The sequence below is a fragment of the Panthera tigris genome, chromosome C1, assembly GCF_018350195.1.
Source record: "Panthera tigris isolate Pti1 chromosome C1, P.tigris_Pti1_mat1.1, whole genome shotgun sequence".
NCBI lineage: Eukaryota > Metazoa > Chordata > Mammalia > Carnivora > Felidae > Panthera > Panthera tigris.
This window is the reverse complement of record NC_056667.1, coordinates 77,703,224-77,729,605: the sequence shown is the minus strand read 5'-3', so window position 1 is coordinate 77,729,605 and position 26,382 is coordinate 77,703,224. Positions and strand designations below refer to the sequence as shown.

Genomic DNA, 26,382 nt, shown 5'->3' with positions numbered 1-26,382 from the left:
ACCATGCAAATGAAAGTGGAAAAAAAAATGAGGGTAGCAATATACTTTAAAACAAAGACTGTAACAAGAGACAAAGAAGGGCATTACATAGTGATAAAGGGATCGATCCAACAAGTGGACATAACAACTATAAATTGTAAATCCAGGAACACCTAAATACATAAAGCAAATATTAACAGACATAAAGGGACAAAATAACAGAATACAATAATGTTAGAGGACTTCAATTACTTACCATTGATGTAAGGATTCCACTTACATCAATGGATAGATCATCCAGACAGAATGAGCTCCTCCCCGGCTCATACTCTTTCTTTCTCTTTCTCTCCCTCAAGATAAATAAACTTTAAAAAAAAAAAAAAAGGTACAACATAGGTATGTTAGAGTCCATGGTATCATAGTAGTGTTGTGTGGTGACAGATAATAGCCATAATTGTGGTGAGGATAGTGTAATGTATGAGTTTTTGAATCACTGTGTTGTACAACTGAAACTGATGTAACACTGCATGTCAACTACACTTCAATAAAAAAATAAATGAAAAGAAAAAAAGTTAAATGATCTAAGAAAACACATTTGATCCTTCCTTAACATAGTGATTTGATCCCTTTACATGAGACTGTAAATAAATTATCTCCATGATCTTCAAGGAGGGGGATTCTACACCTCTGGGTGCAGCATGTTGCAATGGATAACAAACTTTAAGTTCTAGACACTGTTCCTCATATATAAACTAAATGTCTCTTGCAGAATTTTGTTTTCTCCTTCATGGAACTTTTTTGGGGGCAAGCTCTTAAAAGTCATTTCTTCATATTCTTGAAAACAGTTCTCAATTAATTCCAAGTCCTTTTAATCCTTCCTCATGAATGCCATCTGACTGCTCCTTATTCAGATTGGTATTTTTCCCTAAACCCCCTTCTAGCTTCTCATTTTCCTAAAATGTACTGCCCCAGAATATATATACTGTCCAAATTCATTACTTCAAAACAACAACATACTTGCCACCTCACAGAAAGATACCACAAAATAAAATCTTTCATGTCTATGTTATCTTTGAAGTACCATCTCAGAATCTTATCAAATACCCCTCCCCCCTTTTTTTATTTAACTGACTCCCCAGACTCCTCCTTTCCTCTTAACTCCTTATCTGTGCACTATTAATCATTACATGCTAATCACTTATCTAACTTTTTCACTAAAGAACTCTAATCCCTATTACACATTGAAAGGGACTCATGCCTCTGTTCTAGTCCTGAAATGCATAGTAGTGAATATTAAAGAACACCACAATAAACAAAATAAAGCCCAAATGACTACTTCTACTTAAAAAAAAAAAAGTAATACACTCCAGTTGGTGCCTATGTGTTTTATGTAGGAAATACCTTTTTTTTAGATGTTTATTTATTTTGAGGGAGAGAGGGCACAAGAGTAGGGGAGGGGCAGAGAGAAAGAGACAGAGAGAGAATCCCAAGCAGGCTCAGCGCTGTCAGTACAGAGCCTGCCGTGGGGCTTGAACTCACCAAATGCAAGATCATGACCTGAGCCTAAATCAAGAGTTGGCCACTTAACTGACTGAGCCACCCGGGTGCCCCAATGTAGGAAATACCTTTAAAATAATCAACAGAAAAGGTGATTGGTCATAAGTAAAAACAAAACATTTTTATGTTTCAATTTATTTCCTTCAAGTGCTTTTAAGTAGGAATAAAAACCTCTAAAAGTGACACTAAAAGTATGGCTTACCACAGTCTCTATGCTGGAGAATATAATTAGAAAAAAAACGACATAATACTTTGCAATGTACAAATCACAAACAAGGAAGGAAGCTTCTCTTTAAAACTTCACTGATTCAAATCTCTATTCTGAAAAGACAGGCAGCCTTATATAGATAGTTCTTTACCATATGGTAAATGGTACAACAACAAAAGCAAAAAGCCAAGTGGCAAACTGCATCTTATTGAAAGGACCTTTATTTAGCTGACAGCTCCACATATGCTACACCTCAGAGAAAGAATGCAAGTCAGGTTAGAACAAGTACCTTCCACTTGTTATTACTGAGCTATCAAACATCTGGTTAAAAGAATTATACACAGTAGCGAGAGGACTCTTAAAGTCTGACAACTGAAACAAGAGAGATATTTTTAATTAAAAAGTGGCATTTAAGAAAAACTCTTATATCCAAGGATTTAGAGCTGTACAAACTTTTTTTAAGGTTTTATTTTTAAGTAGTCTTTACACCCAACGTGGGGCTCTAACTTACAACCCCAAGATCAAGAGTCACATGCTCCACTGATTGAGACAGTCAGGCACCCAAAGAAGTGTACAAATGCTTGATTATGCCTGAGAAGTCCCCTCTAATTGTGTGTCACTGGTATGTATCCTCTCAACAGTGAAAGCTATATAAAGAGTTAAAGCTGTGGTTTAGTGAACAGTAGAGCTAAACAACTGAGGGAACTCTGTTATCCATCTCGTGCAGTGCAATAAAAGTCAGTAATGAACCTGAATTTTTAAATGGCCTTCCCCATCGTGGTACCTACTGCTTTACTCATTGCACTCATTCACACTGGAGAACACATAATGCAGGTCTGGAACACTGGAAATCACGATACAGTCTGGATTATCCTCTCCTGAATAAGCTGGGTGAAGTGTATGAAAATCACATAGGCACTTGCCTGAAGTAATATAGCACAAACATCCTTTAACCTCGCCCTCAAAACTAGGAGAGAATCAACAAGTCTTAGAGTTTCTCACTGAGTCTTTATCATTGATTTCCAAACTCACAGAATCAAAACTGGTAGGCTATAAAATGACCCTGAACAACACTCCTCAAAGTCAACAGTCTTAAGAAAAAGCTTTGAGAATGTCTATGTGAATAAATGTCACCAGAAAGCATGGTTTGGGGTTGGAGGAAGGGACAGGAAGTGAAAAGCCACATACTTTTCTATACCTATCAGATTTGAGAAATTACTGGGTTCACACAGAGTTCTGTTGCAGTAGGGAAACCTGTTCTGCTGATTACCACGCATAGAGGTGATGAACATGCAGAGACTGCTAAAAGATAATGCTGGGCTTAAAAGAAATGTTTAAACTCTCACTGTTATCCTTCAGAAGTTAATGCTGGGAAGCAGAAGGCAAGCAGCATGCACAGGCACTTGGCTTGTCACTTTGCCAGTTACAAGAGAACAGATAACTACAATACTTGACCCTTGGGGGGCTTAGAATAAAATAAAAACATCTTCTGGATGTTTTTATAAACATAAATAAACATAACTCTTCTGGAACAGATGAGGTATCTTTATTAATAATGGCCTGGGTAAGTGTAGACTCTAAAAGATGAAGTTTAACTGCATAGTCTTATTTTATAAGCCTATACCACTCACTTAATTTCCTCAAGTGTGATTTAGTCTCAACCTATCCACCAAGTTTTCTTTTGACAGCTGAAGTACCTGAGGCTTTGGACAGGGAAAGGGGCTTATCCAGGGTCATACTGGTTAAGAATAGTGCTAAAATTGGACACCTTTATCACAAAGGCATCTTGCTTACCAGTCAAGTCTCGTAATTCCTTTCTTCCTAACAGTTGTTATTTCATCCACATTTTATCTTCTACTAAAAAATGAGTTGGGATTTTTCCCTCCTTTTCTACATGAACAAGTGCTAAATGATAAGGATTAAACCAGAATACCTCTGTCTGTTCACACATACACTCAAAACTGAAACAAAAGAAAGCTGTGACCAGTATGTAACACAGTGGGTCAAAATGTCATCTATTTTCAGAAATTTGAGGGTTCACCCAAACCCAAGGCATTTTGCAGAATGCACCTCTCAGATTTTAAAAAGAAATTTCTGGTATAAACTTTGAAAAGGAATTTTATCTGTATAATTCAGGGCTCCTTAGCATGTAAGTAATTAGGATTTCTTATTTAACATAACTCTTTTTCCACCTTGCTCATTTCTTATTAGGGAGAATGAAGAAGAATATTCAACTCTGTCAATGACTCTGTAAAAACATTTCTGTAATCTGTGGCCCCTGGCTTCCTCCCTGAAGTTAACAAAACACACTTAGGCACAGGGAAAGAACCAAAAAGCCATCCCTGAGGAACAGCTTTTCTTTTCCCATATATCAAAATGGACTGGGTCTTGGGCAGAGGTACTACTTCATGGCACTTTCCTAAACTGCTGGTGATGTTTTTATGTAGACAGGAAACGTGGCTTTACAACTGAAAAGGAATTCAGATACTTTAAAATGGGTGGTGGGTAGGTTTCTAAAGTAGAGCAAATGAATTCATTTCCCTTGAAGAAATGCCAGTTCTTTTCCCCACTTATTCCCTTTGTGGCAAGATCTCAACTCCTGAATCAAACATATGAAACATCAGTGATTTCCAAGTTTGTAAAAGGATTTTTTTTTTCTTTATGAAACTAACTGGTTGGTCTTTAACCTTTCTGTGAAGTTGCAGCAAGTGTTAACTCTAAGGTGAGGCCCAAGTGACTTTCTTAAGGTCACACAGTCAGTAAGAGATGAGCAAATAACCCAGAAGAACTCCCACTAGTCCACACTTCTAACCACTATACCACACAAACTCACATGTCTGATTCATTTTAAGAACTGAGTATACCTTATTATTTCAAAGGCCCAGTTGGTATATGCTCTTCAAATAATTTCTGAAATCTGTCATTACAAAATAAAATGTGCTGATGAAAACTGACAAGTCTATTGTTTCTAATTCATCTTTTCTCTATGACAGCCAAAAAGTACCTTCCAACACCATTAACTAATTGAAAACTTCAGAAGAAAGTTAAGAAGTGCCTTGAAGCAAGCAAATCCTAGCAGACATAGCTCAATCAACTGATTCAGCCTAGCCCTAGCACACTAATAATTGCCCTATAATTAATTATAGCAGTTCTCAATTATGTCTGTACAAATTACAATCACTTGGGTAACTTAAAAAATACATATGCCGAGTCCCCATCCCAGACCAATGAATTAAAATCTTTGAATCAGGTATTGATATTTTTAAAGAGCTTCCAATGTGATTCCAATGTACAACTAATATTGAGAACCACTGTAAATTTCTCAACTGTATAAATTTGTGCAATTCTGATTATGTGTTATACTTGTTACTTACACAGTTGGAAGAAACTAAATAGCAAGGGAAATGAGATCTTTGCATAAACAGCTATATAACAAAGTTGAAGCTAATACAGACACAAAGGATGGTCTCATCTATAGGAATTTATACAAGGAAGATGTTTCTACCTCTGGGACGTTAAGGAAGGCTTCTAAGGAGGCAGTGACATCTAAACCGGGCCTTGGAGGCTAGGACAGACAGATCTCAAGAGGAAAGGCATTTTAAACACAGTTCAGAGTGCTAACAAAGATGTCTGTAGGGGGGAAACAGTGGATGCAATTTAAGAACACAGAAGAATAAGTTGTAGAGGCAGTTTGGGACCACTTTAAGAGAGCCTCGAATTTCAACCAAAATTACATGGTAGGAATTGGGGCATCACTAGGTTTCTGAACAAAGGCCTGCCCTAATCGTGAAATGATTCTTAAAGGTGGAGAAACGATGGACTAGTCAAAAGTAGAGACACATCGCAAGGAAACCTGTTTGGGAAGGCTCTCATTGCAGGAGTCTAGGCAAGTAATGAAAGCCTGATGTAAGTCAGCAGTACTGGGAAAGGAGAAAAACAACTGGGAAAGAGAAGTTACAAAGGCAGGACTGAGCAACTGAGCAGATGGGAAATAAGGGCAAGAGAAGCACCAACTAGTCAGCTTTCAATTCTGGATAATTACAAAGATGGAAATGTCACCAAAAGAAATAGGGGACTTTTCAAAGATGAACTCAAATCTCAGATTTGACACTGTGAATTGCCTGAGGGATATCCAAATGCAGATGTCCAGCAAAAAATAAAGTTTTGTCTGCAACCTAAGAGAAATGTCAGAGCTGAAGATACAACTTTGGGGGAAGAGATACAAGTAATGTTTGACTGGGATGAACAATTTTCTTCCTAAGATAACTCCATTATCCTTTACCAATTATATTTGTGATTTCTCGAACCTTTCACCAGCACTCCTCTGAATCTCTTGCATCCTTAATTCTCCTATTCATGGTAACTATAAGCTGAGATCAATGCTACAGCTGGCTTTCTCCACACCTACAGCAGCATGGCTGACTACCAACAACTGGGGGTAGGAAGTGGCAGGAAGGAGACTGGTAATACTACAAATCCATGATCTCTGGCCACTTCTGAGCACTCAGTGTCACTTGTCGATTTTCTCTGGCCCTGGGATAGGTCCTGTTCCAGATCCTCTTAATGACTACTTTGGTACCACTATTTTCACTCTACTCAACCATCATCTCTTGACTCTGAGAACACAACCTCATATCTTAGTTCATGAAAAATGAAGTTGTCAGGCATGATTAACAGTCTTTCCCTGCTACTTACAAACTTATCTACAGCCACATTATTCTTCACTTATTTTCTTCCATCTATTTAAGCTATTCCATCTGCCTGTGACCATGATCCCATTTCTTTGTGCCTCCTCTGTGACCCTATTCCATGGTATATATCTACCCCTCCATCTCATTCTCAATTTCAGATTATTTTTCTTTCCTGGCTCCTTCTCCACACCCTATTAAACATGCTTTAGTGTCCTTTCAAAACAAATTGTTCAATCTCCCTCCTACCCTTATCATAAAGTTTCTCAAAAGAGAAATCAACATTTGCTGACTCTACTTCCTCATCTTAGTCTCAGATATAAAGGATTATGTATTTCTTCCAATTATGTAAAGAGTTTTTTTTTTTTCCAAATGTACATTTTTTCTCCTTGGGTAAAGAATACATATCTATTCCTACTTTTAATGTACAGTTGACCCCTGAACAACATGGGTTTGTACTCTACTTATACACATATTTTTTTAATATAAGGTATATAGTACTGTAAATGTATTTTTTCTTCCTGATGATTTTCTTAATAATTTTTCTCTCATTTTAACAAGACAGTACATAACACATAAAACATATAAAACATGTGTTAATCAACTGCTTATGTTACTGGTAAGGCTTCTGGTCAACAGCAGACTATTAGGAAAGTTTGGGGGGGGAGTCAAAAGTTTTATGTGGGTTTTTGACTAGAGGGGGCAGGGGTCAGTGCCCTAGACCCCATGTTGTTCAAGGGTAAACCATATATCGTAATGTATAACCTTAGCTGCAGAGAATTTGTTAGTGGCATTTAATTTTATAGTTTTGGGAACTGGGAGTATGTGAAAGTTCTGTAAATCTCTTGTCAGATGAGCAACATTTTTCTCTGCAATGAAATCGTAAGAATACTAGTTATAACCTGGTGATTGCTTTATTCTTACAAAACATTTTTTGCAGTGTAGCTGATTTGCCACTCACTATAATTAAAAACCTTCATGTGATAAACAACATCATAATGTGGGGCCCGAAAAACTCAACGGAAAAAAAAAATCAGTAAATAAATAGAACTCAGAAATAATACAGGCAATTTAGTTACTAGAACATGGTTTCACTTCCACAGAAATCGTAGGTGTTCACCAAGCAGTTTGTAGTTTTCCAGGTACTTCTGCTCCACTGCAATATTCAGTATTAAGACTTGTCTATTTTGATATGTCCATGTTTTAAGACAGAGTATACCTTTTCTAGTTGTACTACAATGAAAGAAAGCTAACTCTCAAACTCCTCATTCAAAATGGGTAATGGATCAACACAAGCAGTAGTAATATAATATCAAGACTCGTTTTACCCGTTGGCCTTAAAATCTTCTCTAAAGCTTTATAAAAATACTTAAACACGGAGTAAAATGGAAACATTTGAATTTTGCCTCCAAGAACTATGTTACTTAACTAGAACTATCAGAATGAGAAAAGTCAGAGGCAGGAAGAATATTAAAAAGGTGTTAAGTCTCTATAATAAACAATCTACACGGAAGTATTGAAAGACAACAGAGGAAAAACACACTAGGCAATTAGGATCTTGAATTTAACAAACACTTGATACACCTCGGAATAATCATTTTTTCTCCTTAAAACTTTCATTCAAGTTTGCAAGATTAGTTAATAAAATACATTCATAAAGCTAGTTAAAGAAAGAGTTTGCCTCTAGAGTAAAATTTTCCATTAGGACCCATTAATATTTGATAAATTCTTCCAATTCAACGAACAAATACCAACATGTAAAACATTTAAAGAATTCTCCAGAATTGTGTCTGTGATGCACCAGATAAATAAAGGATTTAGTGCCATGCTATACTTGATGATTAACTGCTCTATAACTGATTCTTCTATTTTATCATTTATCAGTCCACAGAAGATAAAAGAGTAAGTTCATGGAAGGTAAGAGAAAAGCAGTATTTGGAATCAATCAAGTTTTTAAATCAAAGAAACATTTAACAAGTTTAAATGTTCACTAATTTTATAATTATAGGAGTTAAAAAACAATCTCATGTTTATATCTAGCTTTGTTTTTCATTAATTTTATTCAAGATTTTATAAAAATCTATTTGCAAAAAAGCAGTGCTAGATTTGGTTAAAAGTAGCAATTATTTTTAGGCTAAATAGTCACAGCCTTATCAGACTACCCACCCTGGAAAATATGAATCATTACAGAGACACAGGGTCACTGTCCTTCCTTTCACCCATAATCGTAAGCAACTATTTTGTTTTTCCTGTGCAATGCAATTTTACCAGTGCTACCAATTCTGTGTTTAAGTACATAACATCAATAATAATTTATCCAAGTCTTTCCTATCCCTCCATTCATTTGCTTTATTCTACAAATACTCACTGAGTACTTTACTTAATAAGTGCCAGATTGAGATGTCACGTGCTTGGCACTAAGGAGACAAAAGTCATCTAGACACTGTCCTTGGCTGAAGGAGATTATGTTTTGGTAAGAAAACAGTTTCAAATTCATCTCACTTACTGTAGGCACCTTTCCAGGTTTACTACTGCTTACACACTGTCCAAACAAAAATGTCTGGATGAAGGGAAAGCCTCTTATTTTCATTTGGAAACATGTCTGTGTGTGTGTGTGTGTGTGTGTATGAATGAAGTACATGTATAAGTCCCCAGGAATGATTTGTGGATCATGAAAGATGAGAAGAAAGGGAAGGTAAAAATCATGAATATGAAAAAAAAGTTAGTCACCAGAATTAAAGATAGTGGCTGTATTTAGGTCAAGCTTAGAAAAGCTGCCTTAAATTAATTCTCCTAGGGAAGATCACTGACCTGTGGTGGAAGGGGATAACAATCAGAGCAAGTAATGGAGCAATAATACCCATATGGGTTTTGGAAGAAGAAATATATAAGGTTTGGTTCATTCACTTTTGTACAGAAGCAGAATGTTAGCAAATATTACTCACATTCAAGGCAAGGAGAGAGAAACATGTGGAGGAAAAAGTGGGAAAGAGAGGTGGGTGACAGGGTTTAGAGAAGAAAAATTAATAGGCAAATTTGCCTTTGATGACATTCCCAGTTTCTTCATGGGTTGTATCCTGTCAATTACCCTGTATCTTTTTAGTATTCCCAATTCTGCCTGTCTAACATCTCCTTGCCCCCTGCCACCAACATGCCCAAGCCTCTACTATCCTGAGAAGTCTTCTGAAGATTTACCATGTCATATCAGGTTATAGTTGCTTCCCTTTCCTCTTCTGGCTACGATATGAAAAGAATGGTCAACATATGCTACAACTGTCTACTACAGCAACCCTTGCGATCTGGTCTCAATGCCTATCCTTCTAAAAAAACTGCTTTCGGGGCGCCTGGGTGGCTCAGTCGGTTAAGCGTCCGACTTCGGCTCAGGTCACGATCTCGCGGTCCATGAGTTCGAGCCCCGCGTCGGGCTCTGGGCTGATGGCTCAGAGCCTGGAGCCTGTTTCCGATTCTGTGTCTCCCTCTCTCTCTGCCCCTCCCCCGTTCATGCTCTGTCTCTCTCTGTCTCAAAAATAAATAAAAGTTAAAAACAATTAAAAAAAAAACCCAAAAACTGCTTTCTTGAAGGTCACCTACCTAGTTGCCAAAGCCATAGCCTTTTTTTTCAACAGAAGATAAATACCTGGTTCTCAGAAACGTAGTTACCACTTCTTTCTTAAACCTCACACCTGCTTTGGATTCCTTGACAGTGTTCTGGTTGGATACATACCTTTCTGAAGGAAAACGCACGCATTTTCAAGTCAGACAGGTCTGACTTTGAGTCCCAGGTGTGACCTTGGACAAAGTACTTGTTTTCCAAGAGTCTGTTTCTTCCTCTGGGAAGTGGGACACCACTATTGCCCTCACTGGATTGTGAAGATCAAATAAAATAACGTATGTAAAGAACCTAGTATGGTGCTGCACACAGCTGATGTTAAAAAATGCCCATTTTCCTTCTCTTTCTGCTATCTCTGTAGTGCTTAGGCATCCTTGGCATGGATGCAGCTGTTCCACAGGTTCTATCTCATCTTGACTCCACATTTAACACCCTCTATCTCTGCCAAGTCACCATTTCAGTGCTGACTCCAAAACCTAGGTATCTGATTTTCCTTACCACTTTTTTTTTTAATGTTCGTTAACTTTTTACATAAAATGTGACAAAATGATTTGCAACAATGGGAACTGTACAGCTGGTCAGGTGAGCTTCAGAGCTGCATTACTTTAGGATCAACTTTGCTTATTTCCACCAGGGTCCCTCCTGGGGGATATAAGTATCCTGAACCCTTATTAGTTATGGTTCTTCATCCAAAGTCCAGCTCCTCAGTCATGCCTTGATTTACTGAATAGGCCACTTCTCTTTCCACTTCAGAGCTGGAGGCCTGAACTCCGGAAATGTGCCCATGTAACATGCAAGTGAGACAAAAAGCATCCAGCCAAGCACGATCATGACAACAAGTAACACAATGTCTAAGACACAATTGTACAGTGAAAGGCTGTTCACCAAGATTTTGGCAAAGGAGTGTGCTCGTGAAACCCTCAGTTGGTAGAGGTCTTACATGTCCATTCCAGTCCTTGGTTCCAAAGGATCCACAATGCCCTCCTGTACTGCTTCTCCTCAGGTCCATCCTATTCCTCTCCTTACAGATGTACCCAAGTTTCCTTCCAGCAAGCTGTGTTGTGGCCCCTGGGTGCTAATGCCTTTCCCACAGTGCTCAGGGTCCACGCTAGGGTGCTGGTCCAACTCTGGGCAGAGTGGCCGCTGAGCCTGGGCATTGGACATGGGTGAACTCCTTATCATTCTTTAGATCCAATTCCACATTTTCAACTACCTAACTGGGGAACCACCCAACTAAATAATCTGCCTGAACCCTAAACTGAACAAGAATAGTCTCAGTGCTAGAAGAGCAGGTACTGAATCACATGAACCATCTCTCTCTCTTTAAAATTTTTTTAAATGTTTACTTTTGAGAGAGAGACAGTGTGAGTTGGGGAGGGGCAGAGAGAGAGGGAGACACAGAATCTGAAGCAGCTTCCAGGTTCTGAGCTGTTAGCACAGAGCCCGATGTGGAGTTCGAACTCATGAACCGTGAGATCATGACCTGAGCTGAAGCTGGACATTCAACCGAGTGAGACACCCAGGTGCCCCAAATGCACCATCTCTTAAAATTAGTTCCCCCTACCCATTCCCCTAAAGGCACCAGTATTTTCCCAGTCATCTGTCTTAATATGGGCATACTGAGGAGATACTGAGGGTTTGGTTCTAGACCACTGCAGGAAAGTGAGTATCACAATAAAGTCAAATATATTGTTTGGTTTCCTACTGCATATAAAAGTTATGTTTACACTGTATTGTAGTCTATTATGTGAAACAGTATTATATCTAAAAACATATACACCTTAATTAAAAAATAATTTAAAAATGCCATAACCTGAGCTTTCAGTGAGTCATGATTACTGATCATAGGTCACCATAGTAAATAATAATAAGTTTGAAATACTACGAGAATCACCAAAATATGACATAAAGACACGAAGTGAGCAGATGGCGAGCTGTTGGAAAATGGTGCTGATAGACCTGCTCAGTGCAGGGTTGCCACAAACCTTCAATCTGTAAAAAATGCAATTACCTGCAAAGTGCAATAATGTGAAGCCTGATAAAATGAAGTGTGCCTATATTTTGACATTGTTTTTTATCCACCTCCCACATTGCTAAAACTTGTCGATTCTCGAGTTGTAATGTCTCTTATCATCTACAGGTCTCTCCCATTTAATTCTCACTGTAATCATTTTAGTTCACTGCCTCATTGCTCTTTGGTTAACTAGGCTGTTACTAGTGGAGTCGGAGAAAATCAATTTCATAAATGATGTGGGCAAGAGTAAGAATGCACGAGATTAAGGAAAAGCACTGGAATCACTGACAGCACACTAGTTCTTAAAGAAGTTTGTCAAGTGAATGGATGATAGTCTGAGGGGGTCAGTGAGGTTAAGAACAAAGGATAAAATTGTTTCTTCTGTTTTGTTTTTTTAAGCTTTGAAGAGGAGTAAGCAGTTGTAGGCAGGAGGGAAGGGGTCAACAAAGAGCAAGGAAGGATAGTTTCCTAATTAACCTCATTCATACATTCACTCATTCACTGCCAGATATTTGTTGTGAATCTATAATTAAACACAAAGCTAAGTGTATAATGGTGAATAAAATCAGACAAAGAATCAGCCCCTAAAATCTTCAAGTTGAATGAGGGAGGCAGATTTTAATCAAGTAGTCAGGCAATTAAAAATAAAATTGAAAACAGAACAGTGTAGGAAAGATAAGTGCATGGTGTTATAAAAACAAAACAAAACAAAAAACAAAACAACAACAACCCTATTTGTAAAGATATCTGCTCTAGTCAGGGAAGTCAAGAAAGATTTCTTGAGGAAGAAACACTTCCTCAAGTTCTAAAAGATGAAGGGGAATTAACCAAACGAAGAGGGGAGGGAAGAAGGTCCTGGACATAGGAAACAACCTGGGTCCTATGGTGAGAGAGTGTGATGAGAAGGGCTGAAAGAGGGTCAGTGTGCTGGGAAGGAGAAGAACAAGGTAGGGTGGTGTGAGGGGAGGCTGAAGAAGAAGGGGCTGTACTGCACAGGGCCACACAGGCCACAGTAATAAGTTTTTCTTTAAGAGCAATTGGAAGTGGATGAAATACTGGTGTAGGGTAGAAGACACAATCAGATGTGACTCTAGATCTCTGCAAGACTGATCTTCCTAAAGCATGGGCTTCATGACAGTACTCTGCTCAAAACTTAAAACATGACTTTCGGGGCACCTGGGTGGCTCAGTCGGTTGAGCGTCCAACTCCAGCTCAGGTCATGATCTCACCACTCGTGAGTTTGAGCCCCACATCAGGCTCTGTGCTGACAACTCAGAGCCTGGAGCCTGCTTCCAATTCTATGTCTCCCTCTCTCACTGCCCCTCTCCCTCTCACACTCTCTTTCTCTTAAAAATAAATAAATGTTAAAAAAAAAAATGACTTTCACTCTCCACTGAAGTAAGTTTATCTGCCATGAAAAGATCTATCTGTGTAATAGACCCAACTTTCCAATCACTCTTTCCAGTTATTTTGTACTCTTCAAGAAATCCTTTTGCTTTCTGTTTTTTTTTTTTTTTTCCATGCTAGAAGTACCTCCAGAATGCCCTCATCCTTTCATTTCTATTTCTTGACACCCTTTCTATTTTGGAGGGTCAACACAAAGCCCGCTGCTATGAAACTTTCTTTTTTTTAATTAAATCTTTCTAGTCCAGATCTTTAGTCTCTTTGGAACTCCCAAGTCTATGCTTCCTTTTTGCCCATATGATACATTTAACTTTTTATTGTACACATTCATATCCCCTTTTCCTCAAAATCCAGTAGGCTGTAAAGTCTTTCAGTGCAGAGGCTTTGTTTAACCTTTGTATCCCCCACAGAGCCTAAGAGACAGTCTTACCAGAAGCAGCTGCTCAATAAACATTGTCTATTTTTAAATTCAGATTTCTAACTATTTGGAACCTTTTCAATTATTGTGTAGATGCCAGCTTCTACACTAATTTATAGTTATAATGCTACAACAAAGTGTGGGTCTCATTTCCTTCTCTGGTATATATGGGTTCTACTTACGTTGATTTTCATGGCATGGTATTAGAGACATTTAAAAAAAAGACTAAACCAACTCTTTAGACGAAAAAGCAGAGCTACAAGGCAGGTGCTTATCAATTCTTTAGCTAATAATAAGATGATACTATCTCAGAGAAGAAACTCGGGTCGCCCTACAATATCTAGTTCAAAGAAGATTTATCAATGAACACTTGAGATCTTTTCATCAATGAATAAAAAAAAAGTAGGAAGTAAAAAAGGAAAACATTACTCTAGAACCACTTTAAACATTTCCTTAAATGTGATCTGAACAAAGAATTCGAAATTCTCACATCAAACTTCTTTCTAGACATCCCTATTCACTGACAGCACTTATTCCCACAATAAAGTGTCAAGGATAATAATGTAGAAGAGGGAAAAGAGGTCCATAGATTGTAGTGATGATTCTGTAAGCATAATGTTTTAAAACGTATTTTTACATTAAAATGATCAGCTTACGCATTTTATTTTGCTTTTCACTACTGTAAGTATAATGCTGAGGTACTAAACCACTCCATTGTTTCCTTTTGTACAGGGCAGTTTCCTTAGCTTTGATGAAGAAAGCAATATAATGTCAGCTAATATAATGTCACTCTGAGGTAGAAAGACAGTAAAGGAATCCTGGGGGTGGGGGATGGGGGGGTGTGTTCCTCCCAGTGACTTAAATGAGTGCTCTGTAATCTTTCCACAGAGTGACTAGCCATATCACTCAATGCATTTCTTTGGCAAGTTTAATGACTAAGATCATTAAGTAATAATACTGAGGCAGTGTTACTATGGCTCTATCAGCAAAATTAAATTGCTTCCTACACTAAATATACTCATCCTCACTGTCTCCTTCAGTAACCTTTGGCCTATTGCGTTAGAATAATTTCTTACATATAATATCTCATAGTTGAATTCACACTGCTAAGTTCATTTAACCCAGATATAATCTAACCTCTCATTTTGCCAACAAGAAAAAAAAAAAAACCAGGATATAATCCAGAATGAGACTGAATTTAGGGTTTTAAGAGGCCCTTGTGTAGCTAAAGGCAGTCTGTATGGTAACAGAACTACATTTATTAAAAATGATTAATAAAAATTATTTACATACATTTAAATTGCATTTACTTTTATCCTAGGCACAAAGTTAAAGTCCCAAAATCAAGAGGCAGATGAGGCTATTAAGGAATTCTAAGAAAAATAAAATAGGTAGAAAAGAAGAACATACCCTGAAGAAGTATGTCATTATGGGCTTTCTACTTCATAACTATTATCTAGGAAACTGAGATAAAAACTTTGATTATAAAAGACTATGCCAGCCAAATAAAATAAAATGTTTTTCTTATAACAGATGGTTTATGTCCTGATAATGTTTGTATTTAATGCTTTAGGATTACCTATTAATAAGGAAGCAGGGATGCTTTCCATTGATATTTCTAATTCAAAGCAAACAAGTTCTTTGTAACGCACTTTGTAGTGATATATTACATACAGGTTTGTTTAAAGGGCTGGGCTATAGTGACTTTAAACTTTATATCTAAATCCTGTTTGTGACAAACCTATAGAGCAGCTTTGTAGATGAGGGTTGGAAAAGTTTTTCTTCATAATTGTTGTTATGCAACAATTCTTTCAGAATAGTGGCTTTAACTTTTTTTTTCAATGCTCTAGAACTGAAATGGAACCAACCAGTGGTGTCCATATGCAACCATGATCTCACTCTTACAGTGCCCAACCCTGAGGCTGGGGTAACAGTGTCCTAAAGCCTCTTGACTCCTAGCCTCTCCTGGCCTGTCCTCTCAGTGAGCTCAGTCAGGATGTCAAAATGTCACTGACAGATGTGGAGACTGACTCTGCAAGTCAAGGTTGTGACTGGCAAGGGCCAAGTACTGCCTGATACTTGCTGTCACCAATGTTGCCACTGCTGCTGCTTGGGATGAGGAAGCTAGACAGAACACCCTTTTGCTATGGATCCTTAGTGAACTGTGGCCTGAGGTTGGGCACTCTCAGCTACTTGTGGATAAAAACACTAACCATTATAAAGTTGCCAAAATTACAAGGAATTCTGAGGGGAAAAATCACTGAGGAAAGTAGGCTTTGGTTAAAAATTTAAACAACTATTTTTTCTTTAGAAAAGATCTGGATTCCTAAAGTTACTTCAATTTAAAAATATATTTTTCTTATGTAAACTCTCAGCAATAAATATGCGGGGGGGGGTTTAGAAATAATCTAATTATTGTTTAATCATCAGTAAACAAACACTTAAACTTCACAATGACAATGGTACTGTGATAGTAGACATCATAAGATAAACAAATCCAAGATTTACACAAGGGAAAAAAAAACAAAAAAAGAATTTTATGGATACTGAAGAATCCAAAAATATGCCACCTGTTATGATTCAGACATTCAATTTATATGGTCTCATATTCAACACTATGGTCATTCTGGAAGCAGGGGGCGGTCGTAGGTAGTCATTTTGCATATTAAGTAGAAATTCCCAGAACATAAGAAACCGATATTACAAGTCCATGAAGGTCTAAAATCAATCAAAATGTGCATATTTAAGTTTTGGAAAAACTGTTAATGTAAGCCTCTAAAATTACTACTGGCTTTGAGGCAAGAAGAGAAGACCTTTATAGTTCAATCTATGGAGCCCTCATACATTGCCAGTGGAAATGTAAAACACTGAAGCCACTGTTCCACAGGCTAGCAGTTCCTCGGAGATTAAATAGAATTAGCATATGATGGTAACTCTATTTTTAGGTGTATACACAAGAGAACTAAAACATGTTCACACCAAAACTTATACACAAATGTTTATAACAGCCAGAAGGTACAAACAACCTAAATGTCCATCAGCTGATTAATGGATAAATAAAATGTAGTATATCCATAAAATGGAATATTACTCAGACATAAAAAGGAACAAAGTACTGTTACATGCTACAGTGTTAATTAACTTTGACAACACTGTGTTAAGTGAAAGAAACCACACACAAAAGGCCACATACTATATCATTCCACCTGTATGAAATGTTCAGAATCCACAGCGACAGAAAACAGATTAGTGGTTACCAGGGGATAAGGGAAGAGGAAATTGGGACTAAGCTAACAGGTATGAGGGTTCTTTTTGGAATGATGGAAATGCTCTGGAATTAGACAGTGGTGACAGCTGCATAATATAACAAATATACTAAAACCCAGAGAATGGTACACTATAAAATAGTGAGTTTTATGTTATATGAATTATATCTTGATAAAAATTCAGTTAAATATAAAAAATTCCATAATTATATGGAAAAAAAAGTTATTTCAATGATCTTCCACTATATGGTCTTAACTACTTAGAACCAAATGTTAGAAGAAAGGCCTTAGAATACTTCTGAGAACCAAAAAGTTTCTAAGGAACTATGTCTTCATTTTTCATGGTATGCTCACAAACTTCTCTAAGGAAATTAGTGATGGGTAGGCTAAAAAAAAAAAAAAAAAAATCTGCTGAGGCAAAAAGCCTTAGTCACATCTTTCTATTCATGCCTGGTACCCTAGGGAAGTGACTCTCCTGAGTGTCTATGTGTATGATGATTACCTAAAGTGGCTGCCCATATCCAGCGAAGCCTTTTGTTTAGTGATCATGGTCAAGTTGAGCTTGTTTAAATACCATTTCTCAGGACTTACATGCTACTCCCTTAACGATAGGAATACCGAAAGCTTTTAGGAGGAATATACTATTGCATGGTCTCTGCCTAGGAAGTGGGCCATAGTTCACTGGAAACAGACAGTTCAGATAAATAAAATGAAAGCAGACATTTTTGGAGATGATCTTGAAAGCTTTCCATTAGAGAACATCAAGGGCATAAAACTAGGAAGAGCATGTATCCATGTTAGATTACCAGAAGTCACTCTCTACCTTCTCTTCTTTCTAGGTAATAAAAAGTATTCATCTCCTTCATTAGATAACCAAATCATTCCCATGGACCATAACATATACCCCCTAACTGGCTACGCACTAAAAGACACCTGACTCCTATGCTACAATTAACCTCAGATTATCATAATGCAAAGTAGTGGCTACTTACAAAGGTTAACTTGGGTGGAAAAGTAGTATTTTAAATACAAAAGGACACTGAGGAAACTGATTCTCATTTCTCACATGTGGGCTGTACATAAAGTAAGTCAGGCCAGTTAATTTGCTTCTCCATAGACTTCTATCTGGCTTCTCTTTGGCTGCTAGTCTGGACCTTTCTCTCTATTTCTCAGCTTTAAGTCAACATTTGCACAGTCCCCTCTTGTGTTACAGGCTGAAGTATAATGAGAAGTCAAAGATGACTTGGGAAGACTAAGAGCAAAAGGAAGAGAAAAAGGAGAGAAGGGATCAAGCTGATGGGGGTGTCCTATGGCTATAAAATCTTCTCACAAAATACCAGTCAAAATATTCTCAAGGAGAATATCCTGAGTACTGAGACCATGATGCAAAGCGATCCTACAGTTTCTGTTTTTTCCTGTATTAAGAGTAGGATGAGAATTATGAGGAATATAAAAACAAATATGATATCACTATGAGGAGGCATCACAAAATGCACTTTAATGTCATTAATTTTTATGCTTGCTAATTTGGCAAACACATCAAATTATATAAATTCATTAACTAGCTTTACACTGTATATAGGCACTAAAATATTTATAGCAGACTATCTATCTATCTATTTATACACATCTTTATGAAAAATCATGCACTGAGACTGTGGAAAAAGTCTAATGTTACAGCATTATTTTTGTGGCAAAAGCAGATTCAACTTTGTATTGTTTCAATATACAGTATATAAGAGTAAAGTCTGATAAAGTTCAGCTAAGATAAAAAATTACTGTAAGTGCTTAAGCATAACACCAATTACCAGGTTACTTTACCATATTTCTAATGAGTTATTAAAAACAAACAACAACAAAAAAAGAACTGGGTCAATTTTCAGTATTACAGATGTTTTATGTAAGGAGTTCTTGAGAATCTTTGTTAATTATAACATTTATTAAAGAAATAAGAAAGGACTAAAGGGAAATTAATTTCTTCACTGTTAAGTAAGTGTATTCTGTTTAAGCTCTGATTTAAAAAGTCTTTCTGTGTGCTCTTGGTAACTACTTAAGGTCTGAGTACAAAATATATATATCCATAAATGTTGCAGTCACAGTGGCTATTCAAGTCGTATGGAATTTGTGAAAAATCTAAATGAAATGGCAATAGGTCATGATTTATTTTTATAGATAGGTGTATTTCACTAAGTGTGCAAAGATGAAGTGTACAACTCAATTTGATCAATTTCTTCCTGAGATTATATTGGTATAAAATTCCCATCAGTATACACTGACAAATTGCATGTTGTGGTTCCAATTTTTTTTAAGTTTATTTGTTATGAGAGAATCCCAAGCAGGCACCAAGGTGTCAGCAAGAGCCCGATGTGTGGCTCGAACTCACTAAACCATGACTTGAGCTGAAATCAAGAGTTGGACGCTTAGCCAACTGAGTCACCAGGTGCCCCTCAAATTTTTAAAATGTTAATACACCTGTGAAAGTGCAAGGGGAGTTACCAGGAAAATATGATTTGACACAAAAACATCTCATTTAAGCATACAGATGTAAAAATTCAAGAACCAGCCTTCTTTCTTTCTTCTGGACTATCATGTTTTGCCTAAAATATTGATTTTTCCCCCCTCTGCAAGAGTTAGACTGGAGCCAGCACAGCAACATACTAATAAAATGTATACTTTTTAAAGTGGTTTTCAAGAAAAATTTTGAAGCAGCTTTCATTCATTAAACAAGTGCTATTGAGTAACAAAACCTTGCAATGTTAGTATACAAAGAATAGTACTATTGTTATAATAATTAACATACTATCTTATTACACTCATCTTCAGTGACTACAACTGCCATTCAGAATCTTTTTCCTAGCTATAAGGATTTGTAAGGAGTTCACTTTTAACATGAATTCCAGAAATATCTGCAAGCAACGACTAAACAAGTTCCATTGGAAATTTGAGAATAGATGCAAAGGTTTTCCAAATCATAGACTTAAAAAAAAAAAGATAATCCCATGTATGCCTATTATCAATTTTAGCAACAATAAATTAAAAGGCTGAGTGGTGGGGTTACTGGTCCACAGATGCGTGAGTATGTTACTTCCTTTACCTGTTTATGTGCATGTCTCTTTGGGTACTAAAGTCTCCAAATTTTTCGCTGTGTTTAAGATTCTTTATCCAATGCTGGTCCTCAAGCCTGCTTTTTCTTCCCCCAATGACAAAATGCCTTTCCCAAAATGGTGAACTGTTAAGTGGGCAGAAAGAGGTGCAAATCTAAAGTATAATTATACTTTATAGAAGTAAATGGGAGTAATATTTTAATAGGCTAAGAATGAAAGGGGCTATAAATTGAGCCAGAGATTCTCTTGGGGGAAGAAATAGAAAAGCTAAAGGGGACTTCCTTAGAAAAGAGGAAATAAACAAAATAATACTGGGACAGGAGACAAAAGTCTTAGAAGCTGATGACCAAAAAATAAGGAGACTCAGCTAGTGAAGATAAAGAAGGTGCAAAAGCAAAATGGAAGGGATCAGAAATAGCCTGCAAGAAGGGATAATGGCAAAAGTTAGAATTATGAGAAAATAATATTTGAAGGGCAAAACCCAAGAAAGAAGCAGCTGACTTGGCATCTACAGTGACCAAGGATTTTAAAAGAAGCTGAAAGAGCCCTAACTGGGCAGGATTTTACAGGTCCAGGTATCAAAAGGACAAAGAATTAGGAGAAAGAAAGGTAGATCTACATAGTGGTTAACACATAATGAAAGGTAAGAATTTAAGGTGAATGAGAAAAGGAAACAGGGTTTACTGCTATCCCAAGACTGATTGTGTAACGTGCAACATGTAATGCAACTAAGATGTGCAGTCTCTTTCTTGAATTCAACTAAGTTACTATTTTTATGGGTCACTGACCCTTGAAATAAGAGGTTCCCTATACTAGATCCAAAGTTAGGGAAGTCAGTGCATAAAACAACTAGCAAAGCTTTCAATATTTTGTGCCACATTGAAATCAAACACTAGAGGTTTATTTTTGTAGGGAATAATTTGAAATTTTAACAGCAGTCTTTATTATTTCATTTTATATAATTTTTTTGTTCATTGCTATACATTTTGGACAATATGTGTCAAGAGTTTGATACAAAAAAAAAAAAAGTAGGACCTAATAATGTGTGTCTTCAGTAAGCAGCTGCTCATTAAGATAATACTTCCAGTTACTGGCTTAGAAAGCAAGATTCTGAGATTACTGCTTGGCCCAGGCCTGTGACTTGTCAACCAAAAAAGTTACTTCCTCTTTAGTATAATGAATTGCAGAAGTACAGTTAAACAGTTATCTATGAGGGTTTATTGGCAGGCATAGGATATGGTGGGTGAGCAGAGTTACTGATATATTTTTTTTTTTGCCAGTGACCAAAATATTTACAAATTTCATAAAATGGAAAGAACTTTCTAAAATATTAATAAGATCTGTTTCACAAATAACCAATTCAACTGGGACACTGAATAGTAGAAATGACAAAAGATTTGTTCTTACGGCTGATAAAAAATTTATTATCAAGGCATTCAAGTAAAGTTATTTTCTGTGTTCTGATTTAATGAATCCTGTGAGTTGTATTTGGTTGGGTGACACAGATGTTGGCTCACTGAAGCCTACTCTAATGCCTCCCAGCACAGCCTTCCTTGGGACAGTGAAGCCAGAGTAACATGTCAGACTGAAGAAATATCAAGAGAGAGAGAGAGCAGGGCTGGAGATGCTATGAGGTTGGCTCATAACACTTCTTGACCTATGAGTGTCCAGTAAAGTATTCACTGTCCTATGGGCTTCGATGACTTAACAAGCTCCAAGTAGCAACAGTAATGCAGTAATGAATGGTCCTCAAAAGAAGACTTGCAATTCAAGCTGAAAAACACTACACTTACTAGAAGGTTTTAACCCTACCGAGAGACAGCTTTAGAAACCACCAGTGATTTCTTAAAAGGTGAATGAGTATTAAATGTTTTATATATGCTTCTGTACTATCTACTTTAGTTCCTTTAATCTGTTTGATTTTAAAGATGTACATTAGTTTGGAAAATAAAACTTTCCCAAAGCGATTAATGATAAAATGCTGAGACAAATGAAATAGCATTGGATATGTTGGTAAAATTACAGTTATAAAACGAGGCCCATTCAATGTTAATAAAAATGCATTGTTAAAAATGAAATTAAAGGGCTATTCCATATATATTCCACATGGAGTTGTTCTCTTTCAAAATATAACAAATCATATTTGCAAAGATAAAGGCCTTTGGAAGAAAATATGGTAAAAAATATAAAGAGAATAATTAAATCTTGTGAAAATACTGGCATATCACTTTACACTAGTTATTTTATCATATAGGAAAGGAAAATAAGGCACAAAATAGAGGTATCTTTTCTCATGATGCTTATAAAATCAATGAACAACTTTGTTTTTCCCCAATCAAAATTCTAATTAGTATTTAGAGTTAAAATCTGAAATAGTACTTACAATGACAACAACACCACAGCAATTAAGGTCCACTCTGCAGGTTTGTGTATAATATTTCTATTTGTTAACCTGTAAGACAGGAAGATAAAGTTTACCAAAGGATTGTTACATTTAAATATAAGAACCTTCTATTTTTAGATAAAATCAGATTTATAACATCATGTGTCCAAAGAGCACTATTTTCTATTCTTTTTATGTTTGATAGAGTCAATAGCATATTGTGGCTTAATCTTCAGTAGTGGATAATGACCATCTCAAAAGAAAGTGCTCCAGTCTTACTTTTATATATTTATAATAATATTACTGTTAGACAAGATGGGAGTATAGGAACAACATGGGAAACTAAATTGCATGATTTATTAAAATATACACACACTTCCCTATAAACATATCTTCTGTATTTTCCCCTAATCAACATTTCATTAAATAAGCTAACAAGGTAATAAGCAATTTCTGATTTTAATTCATCTTTAGTATCTTTCTACCTTGTGGTAGGCTGGCAGGAGGCAATGAAGAAATGTTATAATCCATAATTTATAGAAATGAGTTGACAATAAATTATAAGACTAGATATTTTTTTTTCAATATATGAAGCTTACTGTCCAATTGGTTTCCATACAACACCCAGTGCTCATCCCAAAAGGTGCCCTCCTCAATACCTATCACCCACCCTCCCCACCCTCCCACCCCCCATCAACCCTCAGTTTGTTCTCAGTTTTTAACAGTCTCTTATGCTTTGGCTCCCTTCCACTCTAACCTCTTTTTTTTTTTTCCTTCCCCTCCCCCATGGGTTTCTGTTAAGTTTCTCAGGATCCACATAAGAGTGAAACCATATGGTATCTGTCTTTCTCTGTATGGCTTATTTCACTTAGCATCACACTCTCCAGTTCCATCCATGTTGCTACAAAGGGCCATATTTCATTCTTTCTCATTGCCACGTAGTACTCCATTGTGTATATAAACCACAATTTCTTTATGCATTCATCAGTTGATGGACATTTAGGCTCTTTCCATAATTTGGCTATTGTTGAGAGTGCTGCTATAAACATTGGGGTACAAGTGCCCCTATGCATCAGCACTGCTGTATCCCTTGGGTAAATTCCTAGCAGTGCTATTGCTGGGTCATAGGGTAGGTCTATTTTTAATTTTCTGAGGAACCTCCACACTGTTTTCCAGTGTGGCTGCACCAATTTGCATTCCCACCAACAGTGCAAGAGGGTTCCCGTTTCTCCACATCCTCTCCAGCATCTATAGTCTCCTGATTTGTTCATTTTGGCCACTCTGACAGGCGTGAGGTGATATCTGAGTGTGGTTTTGATTTGTATTTCCCTGATGAGGAGCGACGTTGAGCATCTTTTCATGTGCCTGTTGGCCATCCGGATGTCTTCTTTACAGAAGTGTCTATTCATGTTTTCTGCCCATTTCTTCACTGGGTTAGCAATTTCTTACTTGACACATCCCCAAAGGCAAGGGAATTAAAAGCAAAAATGAACTACTGGGACCTTATGAAGATAAAAAGCTTCTGCACAGCAAAGGAAACAACCAACAAAACTAAAAGGCAACCAACGGAATGGGAAAAGATATTTGCAAATGATGTATCGGACAAAGGGCTAGTATCCAAAATCTATAAAGAGCTCACCAAACTCCACACCCGAAGACTAGATCTTTGTCAAAAAAAAGTTTTTAAAATCAGTATCTAACTCTATCACTCAGCAATTGATGACAACAATATACATTGTAGTAATTTAGTTTCTCATAAAGCATTTGGAAAAATTACTCCAAATAAAAAAGTGATATAAATCAGTAAAGAAAAAAAAACCAGCCAGTAACATCTGATAAAGGATGGTTACCCAAAATATACAAAGAACTCTTAAAATTTAACAGTAGGAAAATAAATAGCCCAGTTACAAAATAGTCCAAATACCTTAACAGACTTATCAAAGATAAACAAATGACAGATAAGCACATAAAAAGACACATCACATCTCAAGGGGAATGCAATTTAAAACAAGATACTATACACTAATTACAATGGCCCAAATCCTGAACACTGACAAAACCAAATGCTGAATCAAAGTCACTTCACCAAGGTCATACATTTGCTACAACTGATAAATCCACATTGACATCATGATATAATTAGTCAAATGTACGGCTCTGTTATAAGGATGTGGAGCAATAGGAACTCTCACTCATTGCTGATGGGAATGCAAAATGGTACAGGAACTTTGGATGAGCTTGGTGCTTTCTTACAAAACTAATCATGTTCCTTGGTATTTACCCAAAGGAGTCAACAACTTATGACTTTAAAAACCTGCACAGAGATGTGTATAGCAGCTCTATTTACAACTTCCAAAACTTGGAAGCAACCAAAACGTCTTTCAGTAGGCAAATGGAAAAATAAGTTTGGTACATCTAGTAGTATTATTCAGCCCTAAAAAGATTTGTGCTATCAAACTCCCAAAAGATGTGTTGGTACTCTATATGCATATTACTAAAGTGAAAAGAAGCCAGTCTGAAAAAGCTACATACCAACTACATGACATTCTGGAAAAGGTAAAACTATGGAGACAGTAGAAAGATCACTGGTTGCCAGGGGTGTGTGGAATGGGGTGGGTTGCGTGGGGGGAGTGACAAATAGGTGAAGCACAGAGGAATTTTAGGGCAGTGAAAATACCCTATGTTAATAAATGGTGGATACATGTCATTATACACTTATCCAAACCCATAGATTATCTGACACCAAGAGTGAACTCTAATGTAAACTATGGACTCTGGGTGATAATGATGTTGTCAATGTAAGCTCATCAACTGAAGCAAGTATGTAACTCTGGTTGGGGGTGTTGCTAATGTGGGAGGCTATACATGTGTGGAGGCAAGGGGTGTTATAGGGAATCTCTGTACCCTTTTCTCAATTTTGCTATGAACTTAAAACTGCTCTTAAAAAAATAGTCTTAAAAAAAATCCCCAGCCAATAAACAAACAGTCAAAATATATAAGCAGGCAATTTACAGAGGAGGAACTCTGCACTCTTTCAGAAGTTCTGATTTTGGATTACTCCACGGTGTCTGCCCTTGGGTCTCTCATCTCTCTCTATATATAATCATTCCCTTAGTGATATTATCCAATTTCATAGCTTTAAATATTAGATAACTACGTGCTGACAATTCTCAAATTTATGATCTCTAGCCTGGATCTTTTCCTTGAATTCCAGACTTCTGTATGTAATGATCTCCTTGACATTTCCACTTGATTATCTAATAGGCATCTCAAAACTTAGCATAGATAAAATTGAGCTCCTCTTCTTCCCCCAAAACCAAGTCTTCTTGCAGACAGATCCACCTCTATAGGATGGCTATGGAACCCTTCCAGAATCCAGTTGCTCAGGCCACAAATCCTGTGGTTAACCTTGGCTCTCTTGATGTCCCATGTCCAACCATGGGACATCATGTCCCATGTCCAAATCCCAATGATACTATCTTCAAAAAAGAATTTGATTACTTTTTATTATCTCCACTCCTTTCATCTTGGTCCACATCATTTCTTGCCTAGATTACCAAGACAGCATCCTAAACAGACTTTCTGCCTCTGCCCATCTATTGTTATTGCAATTCTCAAATCAGCAGCCAGAATGTTGCTGTTAAAAATGTATGTCATATCATGTTATTCTTCTGTCCAGAATCAACCAACTGCTCTCCATCTTACTTGGAGGAAAAGTGAAAGAATGACCATAACTACGAGGCCTATATAA

At 36.8% G+C, this 26,382-nt stretch overlaps 1 protein-coding gene across 2 annotated transcripts in view; it reads right to left on the bottom strand.

Moving 5' to 3' along the window:
* The window catches only part of RPAP2 (RNA polymerase II associated protein 2), a 99,572-nt gene that overhangs the window by 15,854 nt on the left and 57,336 nt on the right, over positions 1 to 26,382 (bottom strand). Inside the window, exons 11-12 of one of the 2 annotated variants that reach the window (XM_042997876.1) lie at positions 22,632 to 22,700; positions 20,140 to 20,373 (exon numbers count right to left, since the gene is read on the bottom strand). In XM_042997876.1, the coding sequence (XP_042853810.1) occupies positions 20,235 to 20,373; positions 22,632 to 22,700 (208 nt within the window). In that variant the 3' untranslated portion in view covers positions 20,140 to 20,234. Of the gene's footprint in view, positions 1 to 20,139; positions 20,374 to 22,631; positions 22,701 to 26,382 lie in introns of those variants that run through there. The other variant, XM_007073425.2, reaches the window with a different exon arrangement.